Genomic DNA, 23,457 nt, shown 5'->3' on the forward strand with positions numbered 1-23,457 from the left:
TTTAAAACTAATCTTGCTCTGTTCTTGGAACACTTTTTGAATTCATCTCCATCGCTCCATGGCACACGCGATCTTTTGATAGATATAGTACACTAGAAAGGACTGCTATTCGCCATACGATTCGCTAAGGCAGCGAGTATTGTATACATATTGTATAGAGTGTATACTTTGATCTGCTTTTATTAACTGTACGAACTTCATTATGCAGATGTTAATGGAGAGGTATCCATCCATACATCCAACCATCCATCCATCCATCAATCCATCTTTTATTCACCTTATCTGTTTGTTCATGTTTTACGCTTACACAATGTTAAAATATACTTTCAACACGGCTGAGTTGCAGAACAGCCTTCATCAGAGCTAACGTAAGAATACAACCGCTGCATAAGGTAATGGTAGTTGTAAGAGAGTGAAAATCTACATGGTTACGAAACGGTTCGGGGCCTTTAAGGGTGAAGCAGCGACGCGAATTAGTACTGTCCATTTTCCTGACGGAGATTACTAAATTCAGTAGGATGTAAGGGTTGCAAAATGGTGCAGCTAAAGAGGAGGAGGATGTCACTGCTGGAGGAGAATTTCTTGTAGGCGTGGGTTTCCATTGTTTTTTCAAATGAGGAAGAGCGGGTGTCAAATTGGGTTTGGCAGGTATCACCAACAACGGAGAAGTGGATGAACCTAAGGATACTAGAAAAGCGGTAATCGTCGCTGCAGGTCGTGCTTTGCGAATGTAAGGTTGCATCCTGAGAGAAGTATCTCTATTGCGGGTAGAAGCTGTTTTCTGGGGGCTTTCCTTTTTCTTGGGACTTTTCTTTTTCTTTTTCTGTGGGCTTTTCTTTTTCTGGGGCTGTGGATCTGGTCTTGACACTGTTGCTCGTTTTCTTCTTTTTGGTTCTTTGTTTGGGAGGTTGCTTTTTTCTTGGAAGGACTTTGGGGGCATTAGGATCCCACATCTAGATTTCAAAATGATTTGCTTTTTGGTTTGAGTGCCGGTGCGGCGATAGGCCAGTTGCGCCAAGGCTACATTGTTTCTGTCCAAAAAAAAGCGTTTGCTTTGATGAGGAATGTGACTGATATCTTGCGGTAATTGACTTGCTGTCACCGTACACCATCGTAAGACTTCTTTAAGACTGGCTTCTAAGACATGAGCACATATTTGTGGATTTGTTGCGACTGATGCCGTAAAAGCACGAATCAAGTTGAGGGGAAGATGAATTTGAAGGGACGTCATGTTGACGCTGTATGAGACTGACCCAAAGTGTTCGATGTTTTTTGCAGATATTTTTGCTCTTATGGTCGTTTTTGTTAAGTCGACGACGGGGACGTGTACACGAAAGGAACTCTGACTTGGCACCAGTGTTGAAGCAGATGGGTACGAAATCGCAAATAACCGGGGTGGGTGGGTTTTAAATCCACGAGTACATAGGCGTGTGGGGTTTGAGTGGCATCGTCATACGCATGAGTCATCCAAGCTATTCCTAGCTGTTTGGCTAAGACTTGCACTTGCGATTTGACCACGAAATGTGTATTGAGACTGATGGTGCGTTGGGCTTTACTTTGTTGAAACAAATTTTGGGTGATGTAAATGACACTTGCATTACGATGATGCCCTTTACGTGTAAACCACAGTTAAATTTCTTCTTCGTTTTCTTTTGACCGCTCCGGTGGCCTAGTGGTAAGAGCGTCCGCCTCGGATGCGGGAAGTCGTGGGTTCGATCCCCGGCCGAGTCATACCAAAGACTTACAAAAAATGGTACAAACAGCTGCCTCGCTTGGCGCTCAGCATTAAGAGGTTAGTGTTAGGACTGGTCGGCCTGGTGTCAGGACAATGTGACTGGGTGGGACATCATGCTTTCTTGTTTGCGGCATGATGGCCCAGTGCTAGACATCACTATAAACTGCCACATTGCAGATATTGTAGCAATATGACTGAAAATTGTAAAAGTTACGTTAAAAAATCCAAATCACATCACAACACTTCATATTTTCCTATCATGTCGTCAAACATGACCATATGGGTTTCACTGGGGTCAGACACTATCTGATCGTCTTTGCCAGGAATGCCTTTTACAAACACAATGGAATCACTTGACTTTCTCGCAAGAGGCCGTACGCCGATTGCCACTCTTTGTAACACCACACAATCCGTTGAGGTCAACGTTCGATTAAATTGAGTTTATGTTCGATCAAACATTTGACAAATTCAGTTTTGCTTGAACGGCTGGGTCCGGCAATTAACATAATAAAGGGACGTCGAAGACACCAGGCCTCCTAACTGGCGCGATATAAGTGTTCGTGAATGACTTTTGAAAAAGGAGGAAGAGGGAACAGATACAGCAGAGTTAGCCATAGTGTAGGGATTGTCACTTTTGACACGAATGCAAACAAGACAAGAATTTTTATGCTTTTTTTCAGGACACGTTTATTTTTCAAAAGTAAAAATCACGAAAGACAAAAATACATAAAAGCCAAAGGATTAAGTACAGCGATAAAATACACATCAAAACGATAGAAGTGAAATATAAACAAGTGACTGTACAACATGTATTTGGTAACAAAGGTGTCATGTTTTTACAGTCTCAACATTGGGTACAGGCACACTGGTGTCCATCCGGAATGGTCTTTTGGGAATGTCCATGACAGTCCTATCCTGAAGGGAGTGGTTATGCTCGGCTCGGTGTATGATTCTGTTTCTTCTGATACTGTCACTAACACAGGTTTAAAAGTTACTCTTTTCACTGGAAGTTTTAATTGATGTTCACACCTCTTGGACATAATTGGCTACTTCTTTGGTCCAAGTCTCGAAAACCCAACTTTTCCTGTCACGTACATCAAGTGAGGGTGTAAGTCACAATCTACACACACGTCGTCGTACACATCTTCAGCAGCTAAAAGTTGACGAATCTTTCTTTTTCGGTAGAGGTAGGGAAGTACCCTGATGAAAACGCAAGGCTTTTAACAAAACGAGTCTCTAGTGGACATTTAAAGGAACCACTTTCATGTTTTATTTAGTAGTAAGAACTGTTCGTAAAGAGTCCACAGCGAAGAGGCTGGTAAACGAAATTCCAGAAAGGAAGTCACTAAGACACATACCACACGTCGACCCCAATTCAATGGACACAGTTCCCGTAATAAGTATCGGTAATGCTCTACTGTTTGAATACTCTCATTGATTTCCTTCCACTGGATCTGTTGTATCTCCACTGATAAAGGTCGTGGCATGGTTATTCGTTTTTATTCCTATTTTTGTCGGAGGCAATAAATGTACTTTCTGCACAGAGATGATCGCACTCCAGTGGCGAATCTAAATGGTTTAGTCGTTAACGTACACATCACAAAACACCATTCAGAAGTTTCCTCTTGAACTAAGTTTATGTTGTGTAAAAGAGTGTGGGCATCCTCTAACTCTTCTTCTGGAATTCGTTGCAGCATGGCTACCTCGTAGTAAAAGGAATGAGTCACAACAAACCAATCATTTTCGCCTACGTCCAGTTTAACAATGTCTGACCACTGGAACACTTTCATCTGAATCGGTCTTTTTATAGCATTCAGGTACCAGTGGATTAAACATCGGTGACGTGACGGATACAATTGTTCTTTGCGTTTTACTTGTATTTTTACCAGCTCTTGCTAAATGCGTTCTCTCAACTCCACAGGCAAACCACGAATGTTCTCTTGTAAAGTACCCATGATCATGTCAGTCAGCATTTATACCAACGTTAGGGGGTCACTTCTAATTGTCCTGTTATTATTTAAAATCTTCTCCTAGAGCAAAAGTAATGGACAAAGTGAGTAATTTCTGAAAACTGCCATTCAGTATCGCGGTCAACAATATCAATACAATCTTCTAATAAAAACGGTCTAAAGCAGAATAATCGGAAGAACGCAGACTTGATCCAGAGATATCTGATGAATTTGTTGACTTTTGTCACTTTCCTCTTGTAAATTTATTTATACTAACGTTCTACAGTCACTAATTGAGATTTGGCATATGAAAGTCCCTGCAAAACATCTTTGTAAAGCTTATCTTGCAGTTCGTTTAGTAATCCTTGCGTATCACTTCTCAAATGGGATTTAAATACTTGTCTCGGTGTTGTGGAATGTTTGACTCATAGATAAAACGACATGGTATGTCACTTCAATGACTACAATCCAACAAAAGGTAATACGGAGACCATCGAACATGTTTCAGGTAAGTAACTTCGTTCTGGTCCCACTCGTGAAGTGACACACCGCAACTGAAGCACTTGACTTTAACCCCTTCGCCCAAGTGGATAAATCCGGCTTTGGCTATATTTTCGGGGGTAGGTCTTCCCGTATATTTAGGTCATTTTCCGTTAAAGGTTTGAAAACGACTTTCAAAGTTGCAGTATTGAGGCAAACGCAGATGGAACGAATATTCGTCTTTCACAGGTTTATTTCAACGAGGATACTGTGAAATCCGCAGGAGTATGCTTAGTTTCGGATGACATCCGTAGGGTGATAACTGCATGGTTTCACGTGACAGTGACAATGAAAACCAGTAAAGAGTCCACGATAACGATTGGCATCACTTTCGCATCTGTCATGTTTGGCATGCACAGCATCACGTTGAATGGCAAGTGTATTAGTAGGAGTAGTAGTCATAGCAAAGTTCCCATGATATGATACTGAATCGGTGAGATCATAGGGTACGGTCTCATTGCAAGGCACAGCATCGCATTCCACTTGAGAATCACCGAACTTGAATGACCTCTGTTTAAAAGGATTCATCTTTCTCGCTTGGTCTTTATAGTTACAATGAACTATTGGTATTGGACGTTATCCCCTTTTTATGCTGACCAATATCAACGTGGCCGAACTGCAAGGTGAAGTGGTTGGGAATCCACATGCGCATCTGGTACACGATTTGATACACCTTTTCCAAAGGTCGACTGACGATTTGGTGAGTGGGTAGGTGATCACTTTAAAGTTTCCATCCTGTCCAGACTGCAACGCGTCTACCAGTACGTCAAGGTTCACCACTCGACTGGTGCGATGATTTAGAGTCAATCCTTTCACTTTACACTTGGTGTGCACTTCTCCTTTTGGACCCGGATATTCATAGCCATTATTGTTAAGACCGCCACTAGCAAAGCTTAGAATCTTGTCGTCGGGGTTCTCATCTGTCCAGGCTCCTAAACAGTCACCTTCGATGTTAGGGCAACAGTGACCCAGACGATTGATGTAGATGCAACTGTCCGTGTCAAAGTACAGGACGCGATCAAATAACAGTTCTAAAACCTCGTACAATTTTAAACGACCATGGGCTGTCACGTAAGCCGCAATGATGACATTTCCAAATTAGACGGCTTCTACAAAGTCCAGTTCTCATTCGTAAATGACCATGATCAAATACTCACGAACGACATCCACGTGTTTCGAATGTTTGTTTTTGTTGTGTATCATCTGGAAGTAGCGGGAAAGTCATGTGAAATACTCCGTCTTGGGTAAACACGGTAGCGGTGCCATTATTCCTCACAAGTAACTCAACGTCACTTTAAATTTGGCAAACGATCACCTTCCTTCGTTTTTCTCCACGTGGTCTGAAGTGATGCCTTCCTGTTCCAGTATTTCTCTTTGAATTTATTTTGGTCTTCGGGAGTGTGGTACCAGGAAGGATAACTGAGAATCCCACACCTCGGTGATGGACCACTCTGCTTTGTCCAACGGTACGTCAAGCTTGAAATCTTTAAACTTGCACCGTGTACGTATTAGCCGTAGTTCTAAATTTTCTAGAGGTGTGATTTTCCATTTCTCGAATGTGGTAGTACTTTTGATGAGTTAATAGTGGACTCTGGTTAGGTGTATACTCTCTGGTCTGCATTCTGGCTCACTTATGTCATCTTCAAAATCGCTGGCATGAATTTGAGAAAAGATTTCAGCTACTCTGCGAGGCGATAAATCTCGTTGCTGTCTCTTACTTTTCTTCTCTTTTCTCCACGAAATGATGCCATCGTTTCATGTTGACGGCAAAAAGTCAAATTAGTACATTGTAAACGTCAAGGATCCCTATATCGATGTCAAACCAGGGTCTTCACTTTATAAAAGGTCAGTGTCTTCCAATCCAGCATTCATTTCACTTCCAAACCGATCAGAACGATAGAAGAGCCTACACAGATATACATTTTGATCAGAGCTTTACGAGGTATCATACGAAAGTTTTCCACAGAAAAGCCGACGGACTACTCCCCCTAACTTCGAGATAAAGGTAAAGATACTTGATATATCTTTCAAAAGAAAGGGCGTTGGGCTACAGAGTGTCCATACCGTCAAATAAGCAAGACAGGTGTCAGAAGAGACAAAGGTCAATATACCTGTTATCATTGTCAAGAGGAAGGACATTGATCTGCAGAATGCCCTGAAAACAACAGGTGCTAGAGGAAGAGAGGGGTTCCAAGCAGGAGAAAGCGCTACCCTTCCAAAAGGAAGAACCCAGACACGTACAAAAAGAAAACAAAGGAAGAAAGGAAGACGAGGAGAAAGTGAGGAAGAAGAAGAGAAACCTGTGAAAGTGAAGAAATTTAATTTTATAAAACAGAGAGAGTGAACAAAAAGACAAAGAAATCTATGAATTTTTTAAGTGTTTTTTTGTGTGAATAGATTGTAAAATTTGTACCAAAATAGACCAGACAGATAACATAAGCGTCTCTTGGTTTCGATTTTTATAATCATAATACGAACCTGCACTCACGCACTCACTCACTCACACAATTACATCATGGACAAAAATGTGATTTTGAGTTTTAATTGATCTGGGTAAAATGAAGGCTATCTCTTTTCAAGACAAGTGGGTGGTTTTGAAAAGGTCCGTTGGGTGTTCATTTTTAAATTTTAAAAAATTGGCTGCTTGGCACGGGAAGGTCTTTCTCTCTTCGGTCGTAATAAAGACGTCTGATACATTTGTTTCAGACTCCTTAACTCTGATAAAATGTCTAAGAGTAGCGTCACTGATTGACCTTCACTGTCCTCCTTCTCTCTTAGACCTTGTTTTTTCACTGCTGCTTCTTCTTCCTGTCGTTTCCTTCTTCTCCCTGTTCTTCTTGCTGTTGTTGTTGAAGGAGAAAAGCTTGTTCTGCTTCTTTCTGCTGCTGTACAAATTTTTCCAATTCTTCTTTCTGCCTCTGTTTGAAATCTTCGACGTGTGGTAAAGAAGGAGAAGTGCTGGTACCTGAAAAAATTCTTGCGAAGAAGAAAGAAAATCGACTAAATCTCAATTAAAATCGGCCTGTTCTGGAAATAGAACTGAGTTGACTTTAGTAGCCGCTGCTATACCATCGCTTCTCGTCTCCACGGCCTATGCACCCTATTGCATCAGTTTATTAGTTTCCGTCATGTCTGAAGACTCTGTCGCATTGGTTCACTGAGCATAGACGCTAGCTAACCTAGGGAATGTGACATCTCAGGTAGCTCTCTTGGGATTGGAAGACAGATTCCGTATTATGACTAGTTTCGATTCGCTGTTCCACTTTAAATAACCCCGTTCACTTCATTTCCTTCACCTGTTTTCGTCAGAAGATGTGTACTAATGTTGAATCGTCTACCCTCGTATCGACGATGCTGTTCGGTACGGACTTACTTATATATGTCAGAGCTTCATCGACAATCATCCGGATCACCGATACGAGCGTTTGAAAAAGAAGAATATATGCGGAGAGACAAGGATGTCTGACGAGAGTCATCATCTATGGTCCAGAAGTCAGAAGAAGCTCGAGAAAGAGAAGAAGATTTATGCGATGCCCTCTTTTTTAATGGAATGGTGTTAACCAAAACACAAAGGCCTTTTTCAGGGCCACTCATATGCCTAAATTACTTTTAGTCGGTTGTATAGTTGTTTGTGTGATAGAGTGATGTTTATCAATATATTATGTGTCGTATATCTGTCTCTCTCTATAAAGAAGTTCTATGTCCCGCACCGACAAGTGCTGTTTTATTGGTATAATTTATGAACTAGCTGAACTTACCCACCACCCGTTACCCGCTGAATTATCTGAACTTACCCGTCACCCGCTACCCGCTGAACTAGCTACCCGCTACCCTATATATCAACCCAACTTTTCCTTGTCGTTATACAGACTCATCATTCCCCATGTTCAATTTCCCTTGACGCTAAACGTGCACAGTCTGTGCTAAAAAACATATTGACCCTAAACGTGCCCAAAAAAGGGGTCTGTAATGTCTGTAATGTATTTTATCATTTACCCTAAACGTGCCCAGGGTGATTTAAAAAGTGTTGACCTTAACGCCTACGACCTTTTTGACTGGGTTTCCATTGACCCGAAACAGCCCCACTATACTAATATAGCCTTTTCATGTATTGACGTTCTGATAGACACCAAACAAACAAAGCAACCTTTACCTGTTAACCAGGACGCGGAAAAGCCCTTGTCTGAAACATCTTTATCCGAGTAAAAAAGGACTTCCATTCTTTGCTTCTCAGAAGTAATAGAAGAGTTAGCCATTGATGTGCCACAGTAACGTCTCTCCCTATTTTTCGCGTCTACTTGTCCTGGCTCAGTGATCTAAATAATGTTTGTTTTGATATGCATGTACTTCATTAGTAACGAATGTGCAATAATCTGGTATTCCGGCAATTGGCCTTCTCTCATTGAAAATTTGAAAATGGCAAGAACGACATCATAAAATGTATGTTAGTTTAGATAGGGATAAAAAAAATATTAGAATAAAAACGTAACAATAGTTCCAATCACCTAATTGGATCAAACATAGAACAGTGGATTTCTTGGAGACTTTGAGGAAGTGCCAGAGTGTTCGCGAAATGAAGAACGTAATCCAAAGTTAATAAATAATTTACAATACTTATCAACAAATTTGCCATCTAATACTGCCAAAGTATAACAGAACTTATCGTCCATAAGTTTCTCTGGGAAAAAATTAAACGTTAAATGATGTAATAATTTACTAACTAACCAGCTAACAAGCTAATACACTCTTTGTCTGTCTGTCTATCTGCTTATATATGTAAGTGCATATATATATATATATATATATATATATATATATATATATATATATATATAATTGAGAGAGAGAGAGAGAGAGAGTGAGAGAGAGATTAAGAGAGAGATTCGTACCTTTACGTAATCATAACATATTTCATTAGATTTATTCTCTAGTATAAACTCATCAAATGTGAGCTGTATACGGAAGCCCATTGGTGCATCGATGATCCATTTTTGTGACAAGCTGTTCGCGTAATCACTAGGATACCCAGGACTCCAGAATCGCCCGTGGCGTCCTCGTAGAAATTTCACTAAACCTGCAAAAACGTCATTAGAAGGAAATGCCGTTCACTACTATTGCAGGTTTACAAGCAACTTTGAAAAAGTATATTGATGGTATAGTAATTATGTACGAACTATTATAGTAGTAGAAATAGTAACAGCATCGGTAGTGGTAGTAGTAGTTATTATTGTTCTCCAAAAGAAAACCATAATATGAGATTGATTAACTATATCATGCTTGATGTGGGAGAAAGGTTTATTAGTGCAACTCGCTGACACTTGGACATGTACATTTCAACAGGTATAAAACAAAATGAATCAAATGAAGTTTCTATTTTTTCTCACTAAACTTTTTTCTGGAATACCTCCTGCATTTTTAATGCGTGTGTGTGTGATTTGGGATGGGGTGGGCGAGGGCTGTGAACATACGTGTTTTAAATTGAAATCTGATCCATGAATCATTTATTGTGTCCGAATCAAAACGGATAGACACCGGAGAGTTGTAGTAGAGTGCGGTTGTTTCTTCTGTCAAACACGTGTTCGTTGTTTGTGTTTCGCCTTCAAGTATCCCAGTCACCTATAATTAATATCACATTAAATATGTAATGGTCAAATATAGCACACAAAAAACCCACTATTTTTTCAATTTTTGCAAAGATCCTCTTCTACTTCAGTTTATGAAACTGAATTTATGAAAGTTTTTACAAATTCTTTTGTTAAGCAATGCTTTATACTAGGTTACAGCGACTTACACATGCTTGCTTCTGATTTATAGTTAAGGTACATGCACAGGATAATACAGATGCCCGCTTTCGATTACATACTGGGTGCACAGCTGAAACCGAGATTATGTTTAACAGCGTGGAGCCGATTTGGGACAGTATGTCTAACTTAATTTTGTAAGACTAAGCTAACATAAAAGATATATAGAAAACTATATGCACATGACAACGGGGATTAAGAGCAGATCATTTTGAGCTTGATTCGAAGAGGTATGACAGTTTATTATATGAATTACATTCAACTGTCAGTTTAACAAACAACAATATAGTTTGGGCACTACAGTTCCCGTGATTGTTTTTAGAGACTAAATCCTGATCAGAATTCGCTTGATAAATTACATTTATTAATGTGGGGAATGGGGGATCTTTTCTTACCTGTATATAATCGCCAAAACAGCCACTGAGAGTCTGGTTGTACACCTTTATTTCTGGGACCTCCAGCATAATCTGGTACTCAGAAGTACTTGATACAGTCCAATTACATTTGAAATGAGTTGGATATCCCATTGGTCCAGTGACTTCGTATAACTTCGTAGTTTGTTGGTGCCACTTTCCACACTCTGCGAGACAGCGGACAGTAGTTGTGAAGTAGAGAAAACAAAAGATGGAAAAACCGAAAATGTAAGAATAAGCAGAATTTATTTTCTAATCTGCTTTAAAAACCACATTTTTTTTTTTTTTTTAAATGTTTAGTGTTTTTTCTCCAATGCACTGTTGCTAATCATATTATTTAATTATATATCTGTCTAACTGTCTTTCTGTCTATATATATATATATATATATATATATATATATATATATATATATATATATATATATATATATATATATATATATATATGAATGTCATATGGAATGGAATGCATCATAATGGGTCTTGGAGAATGACGATTGTCTTATTCATATAAATGTGATGTCTTGCAGTGACTGTAGATTCTAAAAATAATAATAATAATAAGAATAAGAAGAAGAAGAAGAATGTTCGTCAATCGGTGTAGATTACGACCTAATCTTCAGTTATCTGTTGCCAAGAGGTATGTACGGAGATGACTAGTGTGACAAATCCGGATACGGAAGTCTCTATCGCATGGTGAGAACACAAGAATTGATATAGTAGAGGTATTTACAGCTTTGGTCTTACGATTGGCACGTTTAATCTGCGCATCAGCAGTTTTCCAGTTACACCTTCAGTAAGTCTTTGAAGCGTTATTTTGTCCTCAAACAGCGCGCTTTCCCTTGCCGACTTTCCCGTAGAGCAACTTCAATACGTTTCTCAGGCATGCTGATGATCTTTCCTGCCAATCTGACTTAGACCCACTGGAGCAACGTGACGATTCATAGGATGCCGGTTCTAGTGATAACCACGCTATAAGGATCTTCACAACTTAGCCACACATTACAGCACAATGGAAATGACTGGGTATCGGGAATGTATGCTATAGACAATGCACGTATCGCTGGCAGACATGACGGATATGAGTACAGAAGTACGGTACACTTCGAGCTTGGTTGTAAGACTGATTCCTCTGCGGTCAAACACATTCCCACTTAGTCTCCCGACGACTGATTTGGCTTTGGCAATTTTAATGTTCAACTCAATGTCAGTACTGACTGGTCGAGAGAGGTTGCTGAGTGAAAATGTCCACAGCCTTGGGTTACTGACCTTTCACTGTGATTCTAGACTGGTAATATGGCTACCTAAGGGCATGTTGATATTTGACATCAGTATTTATGGTGAGGCCGTAGTTGTCCCATGCCTCAGCAATTCTGTCCATGCTGGTGTGCATGTCTTCTTCTGAACAGCATTAAAGAAGCTGTCGCCATCAAAGAGACAACTGTTTTCTTCACCTTAGTGAATTCCTGCAGCTGCGTAGGATCGAAAAACTTCTCGCCAGTCCGGCAACATACATGGAATGGTCTCATCACTGTTTTGGAATGTACATTTGAGCATTGCAGCGATCATCATGCAAAGAGTGTGGGAGTCAGAACGCAGCCTTGATTGACGCCATTTGTGGATGGGAAGGCATATGAGGGTTCACCGTCGCCAATCACGTAGGCCATCATGTCAACGTGGCACTGGCAAACGACTGTGACGAACTTATTCAGGGAGCCTAATTTTGCTATGATCTTCCAGAGCCCATCTCTGTGGACTATGCAGTAGTACAAGTTCCCCAGCATTGTACACCGCGGTATGTGTTTTATCTGACCCAGGGGATTTTACACAGGACGGACGACTGACGGCTTTCTTAATCTTGCACTCTAGGCGCAGTGTCCAGCTCAGCATTAGTTTCCACTTGAGGCAAGCTTTATATGGCTTCATCACTGATGGATGATAGACTGTTGAGGACGTGAAGTGTTCAGCCCATCGTTCCAGGACCACACACATACACACATCTCTCTCTCTATCTAGGAAATTTAACATACACAGGATAGTTCAATATCAGCAATACCAATATAAATATTTATAATTAATAACTTTTGGAAACACCTTGTGCAATACTGATAACATTAAAGTTATACCAGATCGAATGTTGTTTGTTTTCGGCCTCTTTTTGAACTACACAAATATTCAGAGAGGCAACGTGGATACCTATGACACAAAGAACTTGAGTTCTTTGCCAAAGTTCTAAAATTCCTGTAAGTATCAATTTCGCTTCCTCCATAATAACTGTACTGATCACTATTCTTGGGTGTAAAATATACATACCATTATAAATTGTATAATTTAGCACAAACTAGGAGGTGACAAGGGATACTCATTGATAACTGGAAACAATTCAACAACATTGATACAACTGCAAAAAAATTATTTTTATTCACAATTCTTTCCAAATTTAATTATAAATAAGACAGTTCAATTTGCGACTTTTATATTTGTGGAACTTTACTGTGTCCATCTTCGGGTCCATCTGTTTCTTTATATATCTAAACATTACAAGCATAACAAAGAACGGTGAAATGCATCTGAGAAGCTGAACGTAAAGAGGCTTAGTGTTAGTGCGCCCCACATGTTATGTGGCGATGTTGTATGGTTATCATCATCTAGGAGATGATCGACCACAGGGTTATTTATCAGGTCTAGTAAATAATAACATAAAAATGCAATTGATGGATGGAATAACAAGTCTGTGCAGAGATACAGAACAGAGAAACAGGGGGCACCGTATAAAATTTCAATCAAGTACATAAACAAAATGAAATTAAACATGACATTTGAATGATGCACGTTTTCTTAGAAACAGAATTACAGAATTTATAAGAAATACAATTAGCCGTTCTATTATACCGACACAACAAATTTCATCATGAAATCGATTAAATGACCGAACTCATTTGCTCAGCATGCCTGACAACAGATATGCTTCTGGCCTTTCCATATTCAATGTTGGTGACAGATCAGAGTCGCCGTATTCCTTTTCCTCCTCGTTCGATCTCTCCGGCCTCTTCTGGTCATCAACGTAGCTTTGTTGTCTGCTTTCTATCCCACTGCGTGGTGCAGATATGGAGCCATTTCGCTCTCTTTCTGTGAAGCCGAATCTATATTTATGTCCCCTAGACCTCAAGTTCCAGATACACGTCTCTTTGACAATCAATACCGGAAGAACACTTTCTACTCCCGCGGAGCCAAGAGCTTTCCAATCTGCGGAAAAACTTGGTCAGATAATTTCGCGAGAGAAATTACTTAAAATATTTAATTTCGTCTGGGGAAACACACACACTGCACATTTAGCGTAGCCAATCAGGATTAACTTTATCTAACCGCCAAAATTTAGCACGCCCATCGAAGTTAGAACAATCGTGCCTATTCAATCTTTATTAATGACTATTTATGGAAAATCTAATTTTTTGACATTTATTTCCAAAGGGCAATCGTTGTCTCCGGATTGTTTTTACTTTGAAACTTCTAGCTACTTAACCGGGGCCCAGAGTGGCCGAGTGGTCTAAAGCGCTCACCGTTCTGGATCACTGCCATCTCACCTCTGTCTGGGTTCGAGTCCAAGGCTCGGCTAGCGTGGGTACGTGGGAAAGCCTACCAGTAGCTTCTCGTGGGTCGATGATTCTTCCCTGGGTTTTCCAGGGTTCTTCCTCCACCAGTTATACTGGCCGCCATGTATAGCCTACCTTGTGCTGAAAATTGGCGTTAAACCCTAGAACAACAATCCTGCCACTTAACCCAAGTAAAAATATCTGCCCGACCGTTATTCGAACAGGTTCTAATTAAAAATCAATCATGCCTAAACAGTAAGGTGAAACTATCGTCGGCTATCGATTTAACGCGTGTCAAGCCTATACGTTGAAGTTAATTGTTATATGTCACGCTGACAGAGACAAGACTGACTCGTGTATCTGTTGCAGTAACATTTTACTTCGAACTTCACTCTGTAAAAGTAAGAATAGGGCACAAGAATTTATTAATTCTAGAAAATAAGATCATTTAGGTGTGGAATCAGTAGCACTTCACACGTACCTGTATAATTCGGATTATAAATTCCGTTATCTCACAATCAATTAATAAATGCATTCGCTAATACAAAACCGGACACTGCAAGTAGGTCCGCCTGAAAAAGGAATTTAGCATCGACAGAGAATCATGCCTTACCATCTGTGAAAATCTGCGAAAACAGCTAAAATACGAATCAACCCGTTTTCTCAGGCGATGAAAGTAAATGAAAATTTGTAAAGAAATCTGTACTGCATATTTGAATCAAGCACCAGAATACAGGTTAGTTAAACTGCCTAAGTCTGCGTTGGAGTATGCTCTGACGGAAACTGAATATCCTGCTCAATCCGAACCATAACATGAAATGACAAAATACCTATTATAGCAAATACATGGCGAAAAACGCCACAAGATTGTTGTTAATTGTGTATGAACATATATATCTACATCAGTGATCAAGGAAAGTTAGAGAAAAATTAACAACACCTAAAATATACATGGGATGACAAAATGTCACGAGGCTGGAGGAAACAAGTGTTATGAATCATACGATACAATCGCTTTGAAAAAGCTTAAAGGCTTAACTAAATGTAAAGATGAACGGTCCTAAGTAACTATTACATGGAAAGCAGAAGTTAAAAATTATCCAAAAAGTATTGGATTGCATTTCTTCGGTTACATACCACTTACAATTGATCCGTGATAACCTTCTAGGTAATAAAATCTGATTCCGACACTATCTATCTTCATATAGGGTACATTAGAAGCGTGCCGACAAATGAAGCCAGAGAAAAAGCATAAAACAATTGCATTTGCTTCATTTTCCGGTAGCGCGGTCAGGCAAAATAAGAACAAAAGCACGCTTTTTACTTGATGCACCTAACAAATGGGAAGGTGTTTCACTGAATGGTAGTATTTATCAAAGACAAAACGTGAACTGTTTGATGTGTTGATCTGTTTTAGGAGATATCCAGTGGCCTTCATTTGTGATATTGTTGAAATATGTCTCATGATCAAGACAGCACAAGCAGAGAGTCCATACAGTTTATATCATTGGAGATTCTTGAATCATAGCAGAGTAGTAGATGATCAAGACACATCAACAGATCAGCATGTATTGCATCGTGTTCTATCAGCATGCATTGCATCGTGTTCTATCAGTATGCATTGCATCGTGTTCTATCAGTATGCATTGCATCGTGTTCTATCAGCATGCATTACATCGTGTTCTATATCGTGCCCGTTCATCCCAATTTCAAGCATACGAAAATGAGTTTCAAGTGGCTGCAGAAACAGAACTGAACTCTACTTTTTATTAGCAATATTATGGATTCTGTGTTGAATGATAAATATGGTATCAAACTATAAAGACAGTTTTCCGAATCGTGTGAGATAGCAGAAGCCCACGCCTGTAAATGGTTATTGAATTTGGTGACCATCTTAGAAAGGATATCACCTGAACGACATAAAACTATAAGCTGATCAGTATGATGGATATTCACCATCAATATATACTCTGGTTATTTTGTGAAATGTTAGCCAGGATACTTTTGCCTTCAGATCAAATCCAACTGATGACGATTGCAACCTGACAAAGAGCGGTTTTGGGACGAAATTCTCAGCACTTGTTGATACGCTCGAATTTCTCGCTCCATTTACTATTTGCGCTGTATGGACAGGTGGGCGCCAAGACTCCATAATGGTTTGCCAAACTATCTGATCTGGATACAATTCATGTTCCAAGATGCCTGCGACTGCGGTTGACATAAGAAATAGTATTATTATCTTTCCAAACATTTCTGGACAGGGCCAGACGTGTGGCATAGGAGGCCCCTCAAAATCACACAAATATCAAGTCTTGTGGAACCCCAAGCCTGACGGTCAGTTGGTTATCTTCCGGTATCAAACTTGGCAAGTCCGAAGCTGTTTGTGTGCTTTGCCAGTGGAAATGTTCATCTTGAAGTTTATTTTGGTCATGACATAGATTCACTCTTGAATGCTTTGTCCTGAATGTTGAATCGACTGCAACCTACTTATAAAATTTGATCTTGTAATACGGTAATTTGTTAATCTAAACTAACTGCTGCATAACCTTGATCTAGACATGATAAAGAAAAAAGCAACCAAACAATGTGTAAAATGGTACATAAAGCCTCCCATGGCACCAGTATTCATTAGTGACTGATGAAGAACGCATGATGGCATTTACAGAAGCGGCAGCATAAACCAAATCCAATCCAATTACACCGAATGGTTTTCTTAACGAGCATGAACTCGTTGATAGGAGGGGGAGGGGCTCTGTATTTGTTATTAGAATTTCGTGGGAAATTATTTCGCACAGCGGCGTCTGAACGTGGATTCCTAGACTTCTTAGGAAGAAATGGTTAAATTCTAAGTCAGAACTTCAGACTGATGATCCTATGACACACCACACCTATATATATATATATATGTGTGTGTGTGTGTGTGTGTGTGTGTGTGTGTGTGTGTGTGTGTCCTATGATCATCAGTCTGGTGGGAAAGGGTTGTTTAACTTTGAAGGCATTTAACCGTTCCATAAGAATAGTGCTCGCGTGTGCATCGTTAGTTCATTGATTCTAAATAAACCGTACAATCAAAAACGTTGATTGCGGTCTCTCTCGAAAACAGAATCCGTTAATATTTTAGCTGTGTATGAAGCTAGCGCAGCTACAAACAACGTAAACCAGGATGTGGGTCTAAACTGTTCAATGTTGACTATGCTTAATATACGAGAAGTAACTTAATTTTTGCAAGACAGCTAGCTTTGGTTGTACAAGAAAATTACAGAGTTCCACATTAAATACACTATAAAAAACGAGGGTGAAGCTTTTACCTCTCAGCCAGTACACATCTAGAGTTGTCAAACTTGGATCTATCCTAACCTCAATTTCATTTGTGTTACTTTCGTACATCGTAAGATTCCCTGTTATTGGCTGCTCCATAGTTTTTATGCCGTCATTGTATTCCAGCACCTGGAAATTATTCATGAGATATTTAAACTTGTGTTATATAATATATATATATATATATATATATATATATATATATATATATATATATATATATATATATATATATATATATATATAAAAGCAAAAACTGACATCCGCACATTGCAATATGCTTTACATGATTTGTGATGGATTATACAATATTTGTCTGTCTGCTTGCTGTACAATCATTTTTATCTATATATACATGGAAATATATATTTGTATATGTACTTTTAATCTATCTGTCTGTTAGTCTGTATATATGCGTATACAGACGTACATACAAACGCATACTCATAGTTGTTTTTGTTGCTTTGCTTTTAGCTCAAGTCTGGAACTCGAATTGATTTGAGAATAAAATTCAGTTTTGAGCTCCTTCTGTGCAATTGCTATGTAGCTAACACAACTCAAGCAACGGCTAGAAGGTATATATTTTAAGAAAATAGAAAATAGAAAATCGATGGGTGGGAAGACCTACTGTAGCTGAGACATTATTCTGTGGTGTGTTAAACAACATCTTGATATGGAATCCTTTGTTGACCTTTATCCTTTTGTTACAACCAAAACGAAACTTCTCGCGGTCCAGTTTGAAGTACCCTCCAGTCTCTGTCTGATTTCTTGTCGAGCATTCTAGATGTAGTAAAATAGGCATAAAGTACGAAACAATTTCATAGATATCATTCATCATATCCGATATATTGTATCCCCATTCTTTTCAATGATTAATTCCTGTTTATATTTTGCTTCTCAGATATGACAGGACATGTATAATAGTTTTATAATTTACAATTACAATATTAAATAGATATAAGGAATCTATGTATAATTTGAATTTTTTAATTTTTTTGTTTTCTAGCCATAAATTCAATAACAAGAAGACGAATGGTGAAAATAATTGTAAAATAAAAGATTAGATAATTGTACAAATTGATGAATTGGTTGATTGCGTTTGTCAGCAAAAACGCATTTCAACTCAGAGCAATATCACATGTAAGACTTGAAGACATTACGGATCTTTGCTCTAATTTGTTCTAAACAACCTAAATATTTAAGATAAACATACCATTCTCCATTGCGATAACCGTCTCCTCTTCCAACAGACAATAAATGCAAAGAAACAAGGGAAGTATGTTCATATTTGCTCGGCACCAGTGCATGTAAGAAAAACAAAAACAACAAATCTGCAATAATTAGTATAATTATCAATACTGTCAAAATCAGAGAGAGAGCCTGAGATAATACAAAAGCATGTAATGATAATGATGACAAAAGAGATATTGAAAGAACAATAATGATATGTATGTCCTGATATATCAGGACAAATATAGCAGGTGGTAAGTATTATCAACATTGAAACATTGCGGAACTCGTGCACAAAAAAGCATTGTTTTTAATCAGTTTGTCGTTATCCCAGCTCCCATACCTCATGTTAATAGACACATTTTTAGGTAGGTCAAATCAAAGTAATATCCGCCATCTGTTGGGTCACCGTACCGTACATGTTCTTCTCGCTAGACTATATCCCTTGCTTAGGATCATGCCGTCGCTACCGCCAGTTAAATTTAATGGTACATTTATAGTGCTACCTGGAGAAAACCGTACGCTTCCTAACTGCAACATTCTCAGTTTAGATTGCATTTGTAGCGATCTTTGCTCTACAGTAGATTAGGTGCATAATGTGAAGATGTTGCTAAATACGAAGGATGAGAAAGAAGATTCGGCCAATGTGGGTATGTGAGAACGCTTGCCAGTAGCTTCTCGTGGTTCGGTGGTTCTTCCTGAGGTTTTCCCGGGTTCTTCCTCCATTATTAATACTGGCCGCCATGCATAGCCTATCGTGTGCTGAAAAATGGCGTTAAACCCCACAACAAACAAACTAAGGTTTATATAAACCAGGTGTCAAAAAAGCCTTACAACAGCAATACAGTCTGATAGTATGAGCTGTGCGGAGCCTTACAGCAGTGCTGTGTCGGATTAAGTGTGATCTTGAGGAGCCTTACAGCAGTAATAATCTCATAGAGTATGAGCTGTGAGGTACTTTACAGCACCAATACAGCGTGATTAATTATGATCTGTGAGGAGTGTGCCTACCCTAGTATTTGCTCGCGACATGAACAATCGTTTTTTTACAAATTATAAAATATATCTACGCAGGGCCGACAAGAGGGGGAGAAACGGGGAATATATCCCAGGGGCCCGGGCCCTTAAGGGGGCCCGGGCCTAACAACACTTTTTAATTTTATAAAAGACAACTTTTGTTTGAATACAAACTAGGAGAGGCCCGGGTGTTTCTTGCCATTCTTGCTCTCTACGGCCTTGTGTCTACGATCATCCTGTGAATATACTGTATTTTGCCCACTCAAAATACTGATGGAGCTTCCTGTGACAACGTAGGTATATTACCAACTATGACAATGTAATTCCTTTCGAAAACATTGTCTCTTTGAGCATTTATCGGTTGCATCAACCGATACAAAAAGAGTCGATTTGTTTTGAAAATGGGCTGGCTGTTGTCAATTCAAGATGATTACTGCGATATTCTGAGCTTTGACAAATTTAAAATATTACACTGTGAATTGTCTATGCAGTGGAATATAATATATCGACTGGTGTGTTTGCAATAGAATAGTGTATAACATTGGTGTGAATACACTCGAATAAAACGTAAAACATACTGACTCAACAAACGAGGAAAACTTTAATTGAAATTAAGAAAATTACGTAAAGTTGAGACGGAAAAAGTGTGCGCTAATGAAAATTGAATACTGTGCAGATGTGTCAATGGTCTGTCTGCTTTTTTGAGATGATGATTTACGCTTTAGTTTGATTTTATCAAAAATGTTTGGGATATATGAATGGAATTATTGCTGCAGTCATAGGCAAGTTGATTTGCCCTTTACTTCACTAATGGAAAACAGGTTTTGGACTAGTAAGTGACCCTTTCTTCATATACAATACTTATCGAACACACATTCTCTACTTCCAAAGAAATTCTGATCAAAATTTCACAGAATAATAGAACTTAAATCCATTCAGTTTTATACAGAAAGCTCATTTTCACAGTGCTCTCTCTCTCTCTCTCTCTCTCTCTCTCTGTTTTCATTGCAAGAAATTACTGATCCCTTAAACTTAGAGGTGATAATTTAACGAAGCCAAGACTCAATCTCTTTCTAACCTACGGCTCGATTTGTATAAATCATTTGGATATTTCTAACAAGAAAATTTTAAATAATTATTGTTCTGTTTTCTTCTCTATATTTTCTGCTTGAAGAGTGTGTGTTTGTGTGTGTGATTTCGCCACACTGCAGACATCGTAGCGAATTTTTCAGTCATATCGCTACGATGTCTGCAGTGTGGCAGTTTATAGTGATGTCTACACTGGGGCATCATGCCGCAGGCATATAGCATGATGTCCCACCAAGTCACATTATCCTGACATCAGGCCGACCAGTCCTAACACTATCCTCTTAATGCTGAGCGCCAAGCGAGGCAGCTGTTAGTAACATTTTTGTAAGTCTTTGGTATGACTCGGCCGGGGATCGAACCCACGACCTCAAGCATCCGAGGCGGACGCTTTAACCACTAGGCCACCGGAGCGGTCAAAAGAAGAGTAGCAACAATGTAAAATGTGAACAACCATAAAATTCACAGAATGTGTCGCAACAATGATTTTATTTTGTTCTAGGGTTTAACGCCATTTTTCAGCACAAGATAGGCTATACATGGCGGCCATTATAACTGGTGGAGGAAGAACCCTGGAAAACCCAGGGAAGAATCACCGACCCACGAAAAGCTACTGGCAGGCTTTCCCACGTACCCACGCTAGCCGAGCCTTGGACTCGAACCCACGCAGACAGAGGTGAGATGGCAGTGATCCGGAACGGCGAGCGCTTTAGACCACTCGGCCACTCGGGGCCCCTCGCAACAATGAAAAAGTTTCATTGGAAGAAGATGTAATTCTTTTAACTTAGGGTCATATTCAAAATAATCATAGCGATCTTTTATCTGCCTACCTCTATTTTGCAAATGTTTGTCAGTTGTTTCCTCGGACTTCATCAACAAATTCCATTACTCCAAAACATCAATAGAAAAAATGAAAGTTCCTCCATTTAATCTTGCTCCTTATATATATATATATATATATATATATATATATATATATATATATATATATATATATATATATATATATATATATATATTCCGCATAGCAAATGTTTTAAACTCTAAAGCTGAAATAATGTGTGGGTGATCTCTCTCCACTCTTTCACTGGCGCTGCAGTGTGAACCGAAATTAAAGGCTTTCGAGAAATTCCCCTCGCGGAAATAGTCTAGATTCTGAGACAAGCCTAGATTCCCTTCAGCCGAGAATCGAGGGTGAAAGCATTAGTAGTGTATGTGTGTGTCGACCGGTATAGCTCAGCCGGTAATGTACAGCCACATATTTTGTTAGCTACGGCGCCTCATAGACCGGTATAGCTCAGCCGGTAATGTAGAGCCAGCCGGTAATGTACAGCCACAGCTTTTGTTAGCTACGGCGCCTCATAGACCGGTATAGCTCAGCCGGTAATGTACAGCCACATCTTTTGTTAGCTACGGCGCCTCATAGACCGGTATAGCTCAGCCGGTAATGTATAGCCAGCCGGTAATGTACAGCCAGCCACAGCGGGGCAGTAAAAGTCACATGATGGCTCTAATTAAGTCATAGTTCCGGTTAAGAATACGATGAGCCGCTAGAAAAGACGTAAATAGTCTTTATCTATGACGAAACTTAATTGCACGATTGTGTTCATTCATTTGTTGCACTATTACAGACAAACATGTTTTGTGTACTTGTCATACTATGCCATTTCAATAGTTGTTTACAAAAGTGTTAGCAGTACCTAGCTAAGAAAACATCCACGCTTCTGCAGCGTGACTAATAAGGAATAAATCTATTGACCTTAATGCAATACATAGAGCCGTATTTCTTGCTTATGTTATTAGTAGACTGAACTCTTAAGTTCGGATAGAATCTTCAATTCTTTAGTGATGTTCCAGTTATAATTAAATATTTGACCAATGTAGTGAAATAACTCAAAACTTCTAAATTACACCCCTCTTATTTCCAAACTTGGTTTAGTCCGACAAAACCACGCCTTCTAATACACTTGTTCGTTTTTCCTTGATAACCAAAGCTCTAGTATCACACACACAAAATTTGATTACCCAACAGTTTTTGAAATCCTTTAATAGTCCCTAAACATATTATCTGCAAACATTATTTTTTTAAAATATCATTATTGTTAACCCAAATTCACCAGCAGTTTGCAATTAGATTCCATGATATTCAATAAATAAAGAAATTAATAAGGGGTATACGTTCACCTTGTCACAAACCTAAAAGAATTCAAAATATAATGTATGATTATCAACATAAAATGTAGACCTGGCGTACATAGATCTTGCCTTCAACATTTCTCCCTAACTCGAGAATTAAATGATGTAAGGCCCATAAACTATTTATAGAAAGAACAGAGGAAGCCGTTCGAAAATCAACGAAAGCATAGTACAGCATTATTTGACCATAACTTTATATATATATATATGGTATTCATTACTCATTACTGACATACATATTTACAAGATTATGGAAGACAAACATTTTATCAACGGTTCACAACGCTACCTTAAATCCAAATTGATCACCACTAAATGTATTGCTACTATCTGACAAAATTATGAATGTATCATAACTAATGAATGTTAAAAGCGTTGAAGTATAACTCACCAGCTTTTTAACCAAGTAGTGTTTGGTGTTCAAAATTAGCCTCAATATTAATTAGCTGAATAATCACCCTCCTCTCCAATACTAGAGGCATCAAGTACCATAGTAAAATACTGTGGTCGTTTTGTCTTGCGTGATCCGGATGCAACCAAGTGCCAGGATGACCGGGAAAACGAATTTCATTTTAAA

General features: G+C 38.9%; 1 protein-coding gene across 2 annotated transcripts in view; it reads right to left on the reverse strand.

Moving 5' to 3' along the window:
- LOC149781628 (uncharacterized) overlaps positions 1 to 23,457 on the reverse strand; it is a 41,626-nt gene extending 18,169 nt beyond the window's left edge. The window contains exons 1-8 of one of the 2 annotated variants that reach the window (XM_089935687.1): positions 23,272 to 23,457; positions 18,565 to 18,591; positions 17,980 to 18,131; positions 17,342 to 17,480; positions 10,421 to 10,605; positions 9,693 to 9,840; positions 9,114 to 9,298; positions 8,378 to 8,540 (exon numbers count right to left, since the gene is read on the reverse strand). In XM_089935687.1, the coding sequence (XP_089791813.1) occupies positions 8,378 to 8,540; positions 9,114 to 9,298; positions 9,693 to 9,840; positions 10,421 to 10,605; positions 17,342 to 17,480; positions 17,980 to 18,131; positions 18,565 to 18,574 (982 nt within the window). In that variant the 5' untranslated portion in view covers positions 18,575 to 18,591; positions 23,272 to 23,457. Of the gene's footprint in view, positions 1 to 8,377; positions 8,541 to 9,113; positions 9,299 to 9,692; positions 9,841 to 10,420; positions 10,606 to 17,341; positions 17,481 to 17,979; positions 18,132 to 18,564; positions 18,683 to 23,271 lie in introns of both variants that reach the window. The other variant, XM_089935686.1, reaches the window with a different exon arrangement.

The sequence above is a fragment of the Sinohyriopsis cumingii genome, chromosome 15, assembly GCF_028554795.1.
Source record: "Sinohyriopsis cumingii isolate HCF-2022 chromosome 15, ASM2855479v2, whole genome shotgun sequence".
NCBI classification, from domain to species: Eukaryota; Metazoa; Mollusca; class Bivalvia; order Unionida; family Unionidae; genus Sinohyriopsis; species Sinohyriopsis cumingii.